Here is a 16,673-nt window from a genome sequence, read left to right on the forward strand (position 1 = left end):
AGTGATACGATTAGAGTTTTTTCATAATTGAATACAGCATATGCATGTGAGGAATGCAATGCACCATTTTACTAACCGATTAGACATATATAGTGTGTAATTAGGGGTATATGTAATATTGTTTTCTCCTGGATCAAAAGTTTAGTAATATGGGTGTACATGGTAAATGTATGGATTTCCTAAGATAGGACAGTTATATAAATATACAGCATGCTTATCTTGAGTCAAATATTGATAAAACAGTGTGACTATATTAGCCTCATCACATATACACTTCCAGAGTTCGAGACCCGTAGGCACGGACCAGGTGGATCGATCTGATCTCTAGGTTGAAAGGTTATAATGAGGTGACTTCTCACCTACCACGAGGAAAGAGGTACACAGCAGGACGAATGCAGGGAATATATATTACTCAGCTGGACAGAGCACTTTAACTAGAATTGAGGGGACGTGGGTTGGAATCCTAAACATGTGGTTTCATTCATCAATTTCATTTTATCCTGTATATAATGAAGTACACAACTTTTGAGTGACATATATCCCCAAAACATTGGGAAATACACGAACCTAATTCTGCTTTCCAGTTGTTATAAATATAAATTTACATTAAAGCAGAAATAGAACTCAAGTAAAGAAAGTATCGTATCGTATACACCCCTAAAGGCTGTATCTACGATGATGTTTCTTACGCTTTCTTAGTGACAGATGTACCCAAACCAAAGTTACAATTCTAAAACTTCGCTTATACAGTGATACGTATATTGGTCTCGATCTGGGTTAATATGCATGCTACACGTTTGGTTTGTTACTCTCAGATGACAGATTACAATCACATTGTATATCACCCTCTTTAACACGTCAGAAAGGAACACGTGACCCAAATAGTCTATTAGGCACACTTTCAGATGTTTAATGTGTTTTAAAATGCCGGAAAACATACAATGAATACTGTATAAATGAGTGGCGTTGTCATGGGCATCTCACAAACTACAGTAGTGATATATCTGACAGGAGACACTGGGCACGAAGGAACGTGGTTGCGTAGATTTTAACGTGTATCCATATAGGAAAATGATGTCAACGGTAACATACTGAGTGAAATCGAATGGAAATTCAAATGTACGGTGCTGTGCTTGGGATGATTTCGGTGTTATTGTGAGGGTTAACGTTATTTCCGTTAATTCAGTATGTCTACTTTTCGTGGATGATTAGATTGCCTCCAGTTGAATGGACTTTAGCACGTATCAAACACAGACATATGGCACCATTAACATGCATCTCTGCCATTTTATAGCTGCTTTCTGTGCCTTTCTAATCTTGTGTCTTAATAGTAAAGAAGTCCAATTACCTGCTGTCCATTAGGTTTCTTTTCAGTAATTTACATGTGACACAATGGGTTTCAAGGTATCTATGCAATTGATTACGTGATGAAAATGTATTATCGGCCACTTAAAATACGCTTTGATCATAGCAGAATAGATTTCCGTGTCCAAACTAGTTTGATACCTATCAAAATTTGTAAAGATGGGTGTCTTAAGGCGGGTATCTCTCTTTCTTTGGCTCTTTGCAGAATAACATTCCAATGTCTGTGTATTAAGATGTAATGAATTATACTTGCATTATTGTCAAAACACAACAATAAAATGGCTAAGTAATATCTGGCAGTTAATCTATATTGTAAGTCTTTTCTGCATGTTTTAATAATTCCACAAAGATATAATGACATGTTACAGGTAAACCAAAGACGTCACAACACTGACTAGAGGTACCGTTGTGAAGGACACGACACTTAGCTCACAAGATCAATCAGGTTATGAGAAGGCATTACCCTCATAAATAGATCTAAGTGCACAACATAATAATCAGCATCATGCATCTTAAAAGTTTAGAAAAGTATGTACTAACAAAATGGTATTGACCAGTACACCTATTTCATAACGAGATAAGAGTATAAAGATAACAGTAGTTCCTTCGATTTTAATTTGGAAAATGTAGTCTTATGAAACTGATGGAAGATAATTCTATATTAAGTACTGATAGATTGTGTTGACACTGTGTTACAGGTTCTTTTTTATATAGACGTTGTGTCGTGTGCGTGTCATATTTAGAAAGAATTACACTAACACCTTTAAGATAAAACATGAAGTCAGTGTGTTCCAAGTTAAGAATCATGCACATATTACGTAGAAGCTATTCATCTGCGTCTGCACATTTCCTCCATATCTTTAAGAAGGTGGTTACCACTCTAGAAATATTCGAAATTGCCTGTATGTCATAATATATTTTCTCATTTATTTTCATGCAAACAATGCATATTTTAACATATGACATGGTTTTGGAGACGTGTCTTAAATATTGATTATTCAATGTTTTGGAGACGTGTCTTAAATATTGATTATTCAAAAACACATAAAAAATATGTTACGTAACAATGCATGTATTTACTTAGTAACAATTGCTAATGCAGCAAGTATGTGTCAGAAACTTTTTTCTTTAAAAATAGTTTTATTATCGTCTCCTGACACATTTTTATCTATAGCAGGACTTCAACATAATGGCGTTCATACGACAATATTGGAATGACCCAAGATTAACCTTTAATGCAAGCTCCCCAGATTATAGTCTCAGTGTCAACCAGAAGCTCCTAGAGAAAATCTGGGTGCCAGATATGTATATCATCAATGAAAAGGCTGGAGAACTCCATGAGCTAACAGTTGAGAATAAAGCACTTAGAATCTATCCGAATGGAGATATATTCTATAGCATAAGGTAAGGCATACACAATCGTTCCTATAATTGCATTGTTATTAATTTACATATTTTATATTAAGCAGGTTCTCAAAATAATGTTTTAGATGTTATACAATCGTTTCAAATGTAATATACATACATACATACATACATACATACATACATACATACATCCATGCATGCATGCATGCATACATACATACATACATACATACATACATACATACATACATACATACATACATACATACATACATACATACATACATATAGTTATCTATTTTTCTTCATTTACAAAAGAGGCGGCTATTTTAGAGGTTAGTATGTAAACCCTAGATTAGTAATCTTTCCTGAAAACGTTATGGAATAAGGTTGCACTGTTCTGCATTCATTTGAAAATTCAACGAGCCCTTGATTATGTTGGTACCTTTTATGAGTTTTATGTAATTTTGTCTATACCACAGTCGTAAAAACTGCATGTGATATATATTTCTCATCATGTGTGAATTACTCCCCTGTAGCTATTCCTACGAAGAGAGACTCATAAAGAAATGACTTTGAATATCCACTCATTTTATGTCATCACTATTCTAACACTAATGTAGTTAAGTCATTTGGAAAAGGAAGGGTCATGCTAAATTGTCACGACTTATTAACTAGGCGATAACAGATCTTCATTCTCTGGCATATCTGATACATATTTAGAATTATATAATAAGACTCCAGGGTTTTGTACCCTGGAGTTCAGTACAGGATCAGGTGGTTTTGTTGATGGTGTGGTAAATCACCACAGATTACTTTGAATACACAGTGGAAAATGACATTCCCAAAGTAGCAAGACGGAAGTGAAATGGAGAGAATATCTAACTTCAGACTTCGGTATTAATTTTTTCTTGATTTTTACAGCAAATAGATAAATCGTATAATGATAACATATTTTGAATTTAGTCAGAGAATTATTCTATTTATCTTAGGAATTCGTTTACGTAATGCAAAGAGTGAGCAAAACTTAAACATATAAAAATACCTGTTGTAGCATTTAATACTTTACATTGAGATATATGTATCATTGTTATTGTTTATATCTTCTGTACAATATGTAGGAAGAACTTTGCAATGTGATTAGAGGAAGTCAAACTCAGTGTTATTCTCTGAGTTTAAGCATGCTTAATGGATATCGATATACTATCAAAAGGTTATAACTAGTTTTTGTAAGGTTCGTAACTTAATTGCTTCGTTATGAAAGATGATAAAGAGAGTGCAGCAGTCAATAATCCTAATTTGTGGTCAACAAATGTACTATTATTGGATTATTAAAATCATCAATGCGTTACATCATTAATTATTAACACCACATTGAACTTGTGCTCCATTTGCGAGGTCTGTGCTGTGGGCCTCATGGGAGTTAAGATAAATTCATTTGCAATAGGTGAACAATGTATATGCATGACTCATAAGTGGTTCATACCTTTAGTGAGTTGCGTTCCAATTTAATATCGTTTTCTTATGATATACACATGCCATACAAGTGCAGCATCAAAGCACACTTAGTGAAACAATAACCGCAAAAGAAAGTTATTTTCTGAGCGAAATAAATCATGCTCATGTTAATTAACTAGCGGGTATGGTTCATTTAATGGTTTATATGTCAATAGTTTCAATGTTATGAACCTTCAACGGGCCAATAAATTTTAATCAAGCTGGCCCTTGATATAGCTGAATGGTGTAATAACATTTAACAATGTAAATAAATCAAGCAGATAAGATGACTTGTAAGGAAAGAGGAAATGAAATTTAATATTTGATACACATTTTAATTAAAGTTTTATTCATATAACGTTAAAATCTTTACTTCAGAAAGTATGAAATGGTACGAATATCATCAAACATTACTTTAAGTTTGACGCTGTTAGTGTTCACTAGTATATCAAATTTCCTGTTCATCTTGAAGCTGTAAGAGATGACGTTTCAAGGGGAACGACACGCCAAGAAATAAGGTCATTTTTGTAAAATTTAGATTAGGCTTCATCAATCAAATACTTTGTTTGCCGTCCTTAAATTTCCCCAACACTTATACGACAGACAGGTTAAAAAGCAAACACACAAAAAAGCACAATGCTAGCATGTCATGTAAATTCACTTTTGTGTTAATTCATTTTCTGTTTATACCTAAATAAACTACTGTAACACTGTTGAAATACACATATCAAAAGTTTGATTGTCATAAGCAACTATTTAGATATACGTGTAGTAATTCTGAGGATATTTGACCAGTTTTTCCATTTACAATTATAGTATAAAACAGTGCTTTCCGTTGAAATTTTGACCAAAATGTATTTTCTTTCTATTTTCTTTTCTAATCAACCGACAAACCTACCAGCACGCGAACGACAAACAAATAATTTAATTGATGGCGCTTTACGGAGAGTCACGTGATGATTTACGGGAAACCCCAAGTTAAAACTTTACCTCATTCATTATTCAATGTAGATCCCTTCAATGGTCACGCACTGCCTCATTGGAGACAGCAGACATGCACACGAAATTGCAGAAAATATACGTTTATGATTGTTTACTGGTAAAAAAAATACCTAGGAGTCATTAATATTGTATGTTTTGCTCATCAAGTTATCAATCGTGCGTATACATTTACACTACCAGAGTGATTATACTTTCAAAACCAAGGCAACAATGTCGTCCATTTATATAACATAAATCATCCCATAGTAATATATGTAGTTTGTATTCCTTAGGTTGTCAAAAGTCGTTACTAGAAGAGATTTGTAACTTTTCATTTAGGTAAACACAATTTATTCCTAATAGGCCAAGAACGATTCGATTCAGATAAAAACGTTCAATATTGCGTGACGTTCATGAAGACGATATATCTGTTTGACACATTTACATGCTGTATTGCAGTTTATGATACAGCCAGGGATAGCAGTCATGCCCAAACTGTGGATCATATTAAAGTGTTATGTCTCCAAGGAAAACTTTACCATTCCTTTAATTTTCCCAGAGAATATATAATAAAGATACAGGTCCACTGGGAATTTTGATAACTCCTAACTCTCAATGAAACAATCACATGAAGTAAACTCATTCTACTGTGTCACGTGTTGATGTGAGATTACATCGTATGATTGATGGTGTTTTTCCAAATATTAATCGTCTTGAGGAATTTCCTTAATTGCATATTAATAAGTGATGATTATTTCTTTAACTACATCAGATCAGTTGATAGAAATTCTATAAATCTTTACAAAATGTATCATCAGAGAAATATTGTTTATTTTATTAATAATTTGTAAGTGATATTTTTCCTGAAAACAAATAGTAACAGAATATGTTGTGTTTTTTCACCATGGCTATGTTTCTTACAATTGCATTGTGTCCCCATATACTTTCCCTATCCCGTAATATACAATTCTGTGATATAAATTGGCCAATTTCATTAACACGCCTCAGTCTGCACGTCACGCTTGTTCATTGTTCTTACAGTCAGCCATTTGTGAATGCAAGGAACCAATTTTCTAAAGCTCTAAAAGGAAATTGCCAATTTCGTACATTCATTGATCCCTTGTTATCAATTTTAAGACAGTAGATACTTTTGCAAGTCGAAAATAGGGGTTTTATAGGAAATTAATGTAGCTGACCGCTGACTTCCTGCCAGCCATCTTTTTGGTAAACTGCCAATTGCAATCGAGTCATTCGTGTGTTTCGTGAGATTCTGTTGTTCACCACGTCTTTGTCTTTGTCTTGTCTTGTCTTGTCTTGTCTTGTCTTGTCTTGTCTTGTCTTGTCTCGTCTCGTCTCGCCACGAATGATAAGGTTATTGGATTCCTGTTGTATTTAAACAATATGGAATCCAAAGCTCCTCATCAGAGGAAAGCTATTTGCATGCATCTTTGTTGAATCCAATGGCAACTTATCTCTTACTATGTGCAACAGACTATTCGATGAAGATTGGTCGTTACGGTTGAAAATACAAGCAACTCTACTCTGCGAAACAACTTTATTACATGGCACTAACAGAGATGCCTTGTCATTTAAAAATCAATAAGTCAGGGTATTACCATGCAAGCTAACTAAGAGATTATAAACAACCGGAGAGAAGAGTTTTGATTTAAGGATCATTGTTTTAAGCACATAACAAATGGGAATTTTGTTGGCATGTTCAACCATACGGGTTGATTGATTCACAGGTATATTGAATTCTATTATGCGCTTCCTGTAAGCTTGTCAGTTTCAGAGGGTAGTTTTAACGACATGAGCGTATGCCGTTACTAAAAGTGAATAATATGCTGGTAGCTGCTCTGGAGATGTTAATTAGAAAACTGGGAGTATTCTATGAGAGAGAGAGAGAGAGAGAGAGAGAGAGAGAGCGAGAGAGAGAGAGAGAGAGTTATACTAGTACAGTGTATTTGCTACTTTTAGCGAAATATTTCTTCGTTATACATATGCTAATTAAATGATATATAAAATACTAAAAATATTAATTAAAAGATATACACAAACTAACAAACTATTGTCGCAACATGTTGCCACAACAGTGATAAGCTACTGAATGGACATTAGTTTCCCTATAGTCTCAGTAGGAAGGCATGTCAGATTTTTATTGAAGGAGTCCCACGAACTTGCAGTGTACTGTTTTACTACTTCCAATGTTTATACTATCTTTATCAGATGGTGATTTCAATCACACAGCAGAGGAACCGTTATCACCCACTTGTGCAATCTACCACATTGAAAAACAAATGGTTTAATTTGCGCCTACCTTAGTAAACTGAAGGCTCGAATATCACAGTCGTAACATTTTGCAGATTGAGAACTTAGTACGATACAGTTACTATCTAAATATACCTTGGTACATATAACACATCCTCTGTGACTTGGCCAGTTCAACCTCCTTCCTAGTCATTGTTTTAATCATAGTACAGATCTTTGATTACTGCTTGTAATACCGATGACATATTTGTAAATTTAAGTAACTTCCATAGTTTGGCCATATTATGTCCTTCTTTGATTTATCAGTAGGTTAGTAAACCATAGTTAGGGTCATAATAAGGATGCCACCATGTGTCTTTAAGCTTGGTGAGAAAACAGTATACATTTCTCATATAATGAGAATTCATAATAATCATTTGGTATGGTCAAATGACATGATAACTCCCTGTCTTAATCGTTATAGGTTTTATATTCGTTATTTTAACTATTCACAGTCACCATGTAAATTTAGACGTCTTTTAAATGAAGTGATTAAATATAATGGAACAGTTGGGCTTAGTAGGAGAGAGTTAGAGTGTAGTTTGGCAAAAGAATTATAGAGCAGATGTACATATCTTTAGTGGCATAATCTCATTCTCTTACTTTTCTCTCGGCATTGTACCATGTATAAACCTGTGTGAATTTTATTTAACTAATTCCTAAAGTTCAAGTGATCATGTTACAATGTGGAGACATAATAGTGATTTGTACACTTATATGATCTAGGCTGATAGGTGCACGAAGGACAGAGTAACAATGCTATCGTACAGTGATAGTTCTGGACAGTATGACAATTTTACACTCTCCTGTGATTATAAAATATTTTGCTATTTTGAGATCTTGTGAGCAGTACATGGGATTCAGGAGGTCATTAGTCTGTAGTTTCCTGTAATGTCCAAAGATGAACTTTTAAAGTGCAGTGCGGATATACTATTGATTGCACATATCAGTTAACACTTAGTATTACAAGATTGTATATCTGCCTGTATCTCTTTTGTTAGTTGTCGATCGATCTGTGTCGAAAAGTTAATGTAATCGCGGTCACTGACATGCCAGCAATCTTCTTGATGGACTGACAAAGATAATGCTGTCATTCTCATTCAAGTAACTTTTTATACAGTCAAATTATTTAATATTCATTTTATCAATATGTGAAGGAACTCTTATGAATTATTACTATCATTTAATATTCAAATCGTATCATTTAAGAAGTTGTGTCATTAATTATTAAGAGTTTTATGTTTAAATCATAAGCTTAACATAGTACAATGCAATAGTCAAGTATATATATTACCAGAAATTTATTGCAAGAAAAGTTTAGTTATTACGATAATTGTTTACACAGTGTATGCTATTCGATGTGCCAAATCTATGTTGGCAACAATGAACATGACTTCATATTACATTCTTTGGATCCGCATTGACTTGTATTCTCAAACTGCAAAAATGGTATCATGGAGACGGGCCGGGGGCGGGGGTCGTTTGAAGCATATTCAACATAGTATAATGATAAAATTATATCAGAAGCAGTAATACTACCTTTTCCAAAAATTTAGTCTAGACTTGATTGTATTTTTCAGTGGAATGAATGTTTTCATTTGGAGATAATGGCGTCACGTAGTTAATGAATCTAGACGAAATATTTGGGACAAGGAAACATTTCTTGCTTGTGATAAATAACCTTCTTATACAGTATGATACCAAACTGATGAATCTCTTTGGAGTTGTGCAAGAGTATGCATATTAGTCAGTGGTTAATACACGACACTCGCGAGTCTAGTTTGAGCTAGATTGTACGTATACGATATCGATGGTGCACTCCCATCTGTTTTAGAATATATTCATCTCTGTAATCGTGGTAGTCTTGTCTCTCTGAACTATATCCGTTGAGAACACTTTACCAAGTTAGCGACAACGGGAAGTTCGATTCCATCCTGAAGTCTTCTTTTTTTTACGACCGCTTTGTGTATACTGATGAAGGAAGTATGTGATTGTCAGCTTCGTTAATCATGCAGGACATCTTTTCCGATTTCTATTATTCTTTGTCCTCATAAGATGTTTTCGTTTTCTCGTTTGGGGGAAAATCCAATGAAAAGACGTAATTACTTATACACAATCTACGTAACCATCACTATTCGATTTAATGAAATCGGTTTCCCCATAACGATAGTGTCTAACTAACGTGTCGTGGGAACGTGCAATGCTTACATGGTTATGATAGAGACACATATCTCCTGTCATGCAAACATATACAGGAACATCAAATATACATCAATTATTTCATACCATAGATAACACCTTCAGGTTATTACTGCAACTTTAAGATTCCAAATGTGAAGTATATGGGGATCCTTTGGGACGTTTGAATTTATTTTTTGATAATTAGTATTTTTTTATGATAAATGATTTTTACAATAACATTTACAGTATTAAATCGGATCGAAGCGGCAGTAATACTTTCATTAAGCCTTCTATAAGCCCACGAGATTTGTGGATGAGAGACTAGAATTAAATTATTAGCATTGAGATCATTTTGGATTATAAATCTTAATGCTATTATATCGTTCCTTGTAGCTTTAATTGGTAGCCAATGTTCCGTATTATTACGGGTTGAGAATTACCAGTAGAACAAGGCCTCGGAAACGTATCAAAACCCACAAAATAAAACGCCATGAATTGTACACAGTGTTTCTTCTGTATATGTTTTACTTAAAGTGACCATGCTATATGGATGACAAATTACAAATGGTGTAAAATGTTTGTTATCGTGCGTACAATAATAATACACTTTCTAGCTTTTTCCAATTTATTGGGTTACAAAACATGGACTTGGCATACACAGGGAACCTTGTACTATGTACCCACATCCTAGCACTAGGATGTGCACATCCTAGTGCTAGGATGTGGCCACATCCTTGTGCCAGAAAGAAGAGCACAGCTATGTACCAGCTGTGTGCACCACAGCTCCGTTACAGGGTATATATTTACCACAGAGCTGGTACATGGTTGTGAAAAATATGTATGTTGTATGGATATGGAGTACACCTCTGTGCCACGACTGTTTTGCACGTCCCAGTACCATAGCTATGTTCTGCACACCTAACACACAGTTGCACATCCATGTAACATTTATGGTTGAATAATGCCCTGTAGCAACCCTTTTGTTAATATCTGACTAACATTGCTCACACAGCTGGTACATGGTTGTGGGAAATACCACTGTTACATCAATATTGACATAGCTCGTGCATGGCTAGGGGAAATACCTATGCTACAGCTATGCCCACATAGCTGGTACATGGCTGTGGGAAAAAAGCTTATGTACGTGGATGTTATAAAAACCTGTGCTGCATTGCTATTTTTAACATACATGCTACATTGATGTTGGCACACCAGGTACACATCTGTCAAATCTAGGTATGTTACACCTAGTGTGTTGGTCAGAGCTGTTACAGGGATATTGTACAGATAGCTGGCACAGCCCCCATGGTTCCACTGAGCTGCTACAGTTATGTGCACAACCCTGTCCTAGGTATGTGAATGTTGCAGGGGTGTGCAAGGTTTCCTGTGTATGATGCTTCACATTCTTTTTTCAAGTAGAAAACCATAGTAAAATTGTTTAATTAATAAAAAATCCAAAGTAAATACCGTTTGTCATTCATATTTCCACCTATTTATTTATCAAATAATCACCAATTTAGTCTGAAAAAAATGACTGTCACGTTACGGTTGAAAAATTAGCCATGGCGATATGAACCTGAAATTAGGTCAACATTTCCCTGAAGACATTTTCTACATATATATTTAATGAACATGTTAAATGGGAATGGCATTGTAAATCACTAAGCATTCTTGTACAGTTTGAGAAAGTCTAATTTCTACAAGGGAAAGCAAGGTCCAACAATCAATCAACCAACAAACCCGACCATCGACCGACAACTAACCCAGCGACCCAGCAACTGACCAGCCAACAATCTATTCAAAACCCCCAAACCAGCAAGCACGTAAACAAGCGAGCAAGTAACTAAACATTTTCTCTCTCAAATATGCTAAATGGAGAAGGTGACAGTATCTACCTATCTATTCCTAGTTACCACTGTCTAATCATTGCCCAGAACAATGCCATTAAGCTATAATCGCCTTATTTTCTTGTTAGGTTGAGTTTGATCCTTGCCTGTAACATGGACCTTAGAAAGTATCCGATGGATAGTCAAGTTTGCCATTTGGAAATGGAAAGTTGTGAGTATAGCTACATTAATATGTATGTGATCCCGTTACAGCAAAAACAGCAAATTTCCGTAACAATGATACTGAGCGACAACAATAATACTCACAATTGCGGGGTATCAAACGATTTTAATGAACAAATGTTGACTTGTTTATTATCGATACGAATAAACCAACCGTTAGCTTGAATTATTAATGGTGATATGGTACAGTGAACTTCATATATATGCTTAAATTCAAGACGCTGTCAGACAAACATGAACAAGATTTACGTGTATCAAGTTGACAAATCTAAAATGCATCGTTTCCAGAAGTAGGGGGTTTATGTTTGTGAGATATCATAACGTGATGATAAGCACAGATTAAAGGCAAGAAAGCAAAACGTGCAGGAAGTTTGATGGATACTTAACTGTCAAATATTGTAATATACTATGCGATAAACATATTAAAAGTGGCATTACAGGTTACTTAAAAGACATTATGATATCAACAGAAAGATAACAGGGTTGGTTTTATCAATGGGGAATACTGCGTAGGAAAGCGTAAAGTGACGTCTCTTTCCCTTTCACGTTTCATAATGTACCGGTAATTGTACAAGGAACACATAATCCATTAATTGCGGCTGGCATTTCCGGTCTTGTTTCCGCTTCTTAAATTGTGAAGATAACTCACAACAAACTGCATGCGATGTGTGTTGTGCAATTTTATTTAAAGTCAAAGTCGTAAAACTTCAAATCTTGCTGCTGTACATATTTCATGAGGGACTTCAGATAAATTGCTTTTTCTTATGAGGGGCTTCTTTGGAAAGGCAAATAACTTACGGCGATAATGGAATAGTGACTAAACAAACGAATAAATTTAAAAAGAGACCGGAGGTTTTTTTAAAGCTCGCAGAACTAGGAAGTCATTTGTAACCCGTATTTGCAGAACCACTATAAACGTCATTGTACAAATACATATGACAATAACGTATTATTATTAAACAATATCAAACAAACAAACAAGGATGGTTTGGAAGTTCAACACTACGATGGTCTTTAAACCGACCGACGCTTTGGGTTATAACTGTGCAGACCACACCAAAGGTTTCACTGGTACAGTACGTAGAGCTTAGTGGAGACAGAAGACCTTAAAAACGTAAATCCATATACATTTAACAATCAAAGTATGTCTATGTCAAGTAGGTCTTTGAAACGTACGTTGCTTCAGCAGGCTTCGCTTGCATATAATGCATTGTAGGTATGTTTTTTACCTTAAGCAATCATGAATGTATTGGCCTAACCTCGTATACTATCATTGAATCTATTGGGGATTATTTCCACATCCTCGACATATATCATTTCTTTGGTATCTCAGTGAAACAATGTATGAAGGGTTAGCCCAAGTGTCCCTTGAAGGCATTTGGGTATTCCTTTCGAATTGAAATTTTGCTTTGAAGGAAAACTAAAAAGATATTTGAGGGTTACGTTTACAGTCTTTAAGTGATGTAGTTCAGCGTATTTTTAAGGCTGTGCTGATTAAATACCTAAATATAATCCCCATCGTAAAACTTACTTGTACTCTTTTTAAAATTAGTGTATATGGCTAAGTTCAACACGTTAATGTAATGTATGTGTTGATTTCATTGCATAGACGGATACCGTGTCCATGATGTCCAATTCAAATGGAAAGGTGAAGACGCTGTGCATCTGAATAATGCAATCGAAATACCGGAATTTGTGTTGCATAAAGTCCAGACGACGACTGATACAAATAGTTACGTCACTGGTATGTATGGAGATTGAATAATGCAACATCGCATGTCGAGAAACTAATTTTCATAATTGTTGTAATACTATCATCCTGGGCCATATCGTCAGGCTAGGCATATGTTTATATGTGTATATCATATTTGCATTATTTTCTAATGATTACGTAATAGTATATCGCGGGACAGAGGGTTTATCATCCTGCCAGAACTTAAACCTGTTTGAGTCAATTCCAATCGCGTTTAATTTAATTTATGAATATACACTGCAAAGAGGCACATTGTATACACCAATTAACATCACATAAGTGTTGGGGTCCTATGTCTCCAAACTGAGAAGACTTATTTCCATGCTAGGCCATCTTGACCTCCTTTAAGATCTCTATAACATAACAAAAGGAGACCGTGATCAAAAGATATGAAGAAATTGATATTTTTCTGATCAATGTGTCATTGAAAACTTCATTATACATATTTTCATTATACAAAACGTCATTATATTTATATTTCCTTGATGAAAAGATCAATGCAGCTGGGAGTAAAACTAACCGCCTATAGGGAATACTTTCAATTACAGTATCACATATACTATTGTAAATGTCAAAGTTCTAGATATAGCTGCCAAAACTGCATTACCTGTTGATGTGAATTTTACTTCGGGGTATACTCAATTTTGAATGTAAAGTCTTGGGTCTGACTGAAATTTTTCGCCTGTGCTCTTAAAGGTAATTTCACGTGTTTGAGGGCGTACTTCTTTTTGAGACGAATCTTCGACTTTCACCTGATTCAGACCTATATTCCAAGTATCCTCCTGGTCGTTGTGTCATGGGTATCGTTCTGGATCAACCCTGAAGCATCGCCCGCTAGAGTCGGTTTGGGAATAACTACTGTTCTCACCATGACAGCACAGAGTACTGGAGTAAGGGAAACACTGCCACCAGTGGCATACATAAAGGTATAACGGTATTATCTTAACTTTATCGTCAATACTCTTTGTATTTAATACACATGTAATGCATTTATCAAGATAAATTTTAGAACATAAGGCAATTGATATATTATTCGATTTTACCCAAATGCGGCTATGTAAGTAAGTAAGTAAGTAAGTAAGTAAGTAAGTAAGTAAGTAAGTAAGTAAGTATTAAGTAAGTAAGCAAGCAAGCAAGAGGCAAGCAAGTAAGCAAGTAAGTAAGTGTAAATGTGTGTGTTTGTCTGTCTGTATGTATGTCTGTCTGTCTGTCTGTCTGTCTGTATGTCTGTATGTATGTATGTATGTATGTATGTATGTATGTATGTATGTATGTATGTATGTATGGTCCTCTTTGGTTGCAATGATTATTATCTCTGGGGAACGATCTACACTTAAATGTGATATTTTCATTTCACAGGCTATAGACGTGTGGATGACTACATGCCTCGCTTTTGTCTTCGCTGCACTTGTAGAGTTTGCATTGGTAAATTATGTATTGACGGAACAGAGACAGAAGGCAACAAAGAAAGTAAGACCGTGTTCATCTAATTGTAAATATTTTGTGAGAAGTGTATTGTTTTTTAAGGTCAAGGGTCAGATGAATAGTAATGATTTACAGTATGAAATTTAATAACCGATCTGACATAAACCAAGCAGTCAAATTAGATTTGAAGAAAGGGCATTAAGACAAATGTTTTACGTATACCATTTATCCTGCTTTTAATAATTAATTCGAGAGATTATTTTACTTGTCTGTGGTTTTTACAAGTAATTCGAAGAGATTATTAGCTGCGTACGAAATGAGAAATGTTAGGTTTCATTTATATTGCTCTGAAATGATAGATAATTTTACGTGTGAGGGCGCACTTCTTTTTGTAATGGCATCCATGAAACCCATGGTAACTAGTTATGCATGATGACATGTCAATATATGGGAAGGTGATGCCTGCATGTCCCGACATAGCGTTGGTATTACTGCATTTACCTAGATTATATAGAAATCACTTTATGTATGTATATCAACAAACCTTTTTACTAAATAATGTAACTTTTCTTACCGCGAGTTACAAACACGTACACGAACGTATACTTATGTTCATCATGGAAGCACAGCAATTCTCTTCATTCTCTTTTGATTTGGAATCATACATATTTTGAACAAATCACTTGTCCTTCAGATTCAATAATGACTTTGACAGAATAATCCGAATTTGCTGGAGCCGGTGTTGGGTAAACTGGAGGTGTGAAAATTTAAGACTGTAATATGTAAATTCAGACGTGGAAGTAATTGCCACCATATACAAGGAAGATCTTTGTCTTTGTTGTCACTTTTCTACAACCACGTGCACAGACAATGAATCCTGTCTGTGCTACAACTAACAATCCATCCACAGTGTCGAAGAAGGTCAATTGATTTTGTTATGTCTGTTTCCCAATCAAAAGTGGAAGAAGATAACGTGTGTGGTGTATATTTTCTGGTATTTATTTATAGAAGTAGAAACGTACAATCAAATTTCAAGAAAACTTTGACTATTTGTTCATTTTATTTCACAACAGGAATGGCGAAAATCTATGAAATCGGAAAATGGCAATTCTGATGTACCTCTTCAATCACTATCGAAGAACTCCCTAAATGTCGAAGGAACGGGGTGTGAAGATCCTGGACATTTCGCTCTACAACCAGCTATTACACTATTTCATTCCAGAATAACGCCTCGACTAATTGATCGGATCTCTCGTTTTGTCTTTCCTTTGTCATTCTTGCTATTTAACGTTATATACTGGCCTCTATGTTTCCTTGGATACGGAGATGAAACGATTCCTCATCGCTCGTGATTTAAATGGAATGTGGCGAATTATTCGCTTGAATCAGTGCACGACGTAACGTAAGCCTAAACGTCAGTGACAGCCAATAGCACTGCATTGAGAGGTACATGTATACGATGAAAAGGAAGGAAAGTGTGGCTTAAAAGTATGTGATATTCCTCAGTCCGGCGCCACGGCTAGCTACCGGATGACGCCAAATAATATCAGATTTGAAGAATTGTTTTCAGTATTCTCAATTTGTGTATCATTTACCTGAACATTGCATCATTCCTCGGATATCATGTGTCAATGATGTCTTTTTTTACATTTCTATTTCTATATAGCATTAACATTACAATTCATATCTTTAACGTCATTTTTGCATTCTAAAATTTCCTACATAAC

At 35.0% G+C, this 16,673-nt stretch overlaps 1 protein-coding gene across 1 annotated transcript in view; it reads left to right on the forward strand.

The window, feature by feature from the left end:
• Nucleotides 1-16,443, forward strand: part of LOC144437566 (glycine receptor subunit alphaZ1-like) — a 40,539-nt gene extending 24,096 nt beyond the window's left edge. The window contains exons 4-9 of the mRNA XM_078126528.1: nt 2,540-2,769; nt 11,675-11,757; nt 13,378-13,512; nt 14,218-14,447; nt 14,881-14,996; nt 16,013-16,443. Of these exons, the coding sequence (XP_077982654.1) occupies nt 2,540-2,769; nt 11,675-11,757; nt 13,378-13,512; nt 14,218-14,447; nt 14,881-14,996; nt 16,013-16,298 (1,080 nt within the window). The 3' untranslated portion in view covers nt 16,299-16,443. The remainder of the gene's footprint in view (nt 1-2,539; nt 2,770-11,674; nt 11,758-13,377; nt 13,513-14,217; nt 14,448-14,880; nt 14,997-16,012) is intronic.
• Nucleotides 16,444-16,673: the final 230 nt, after the last annotated feature.

The sequence above is a fragment of the Glandiceps talaboti genome, chromosome 7 (assembly GCF_964340395.1).
Source record: "Glandiceps talaboti chromosome 7, keGlaTala1.1, whole genome shotgun sequence".
Classification (NCBI taxonomy): Eukaryota; Metazoa; Hemichordata; class Enteropneusta; family Spengelidae; genus Glandiceps; species Glandiceps talaboti.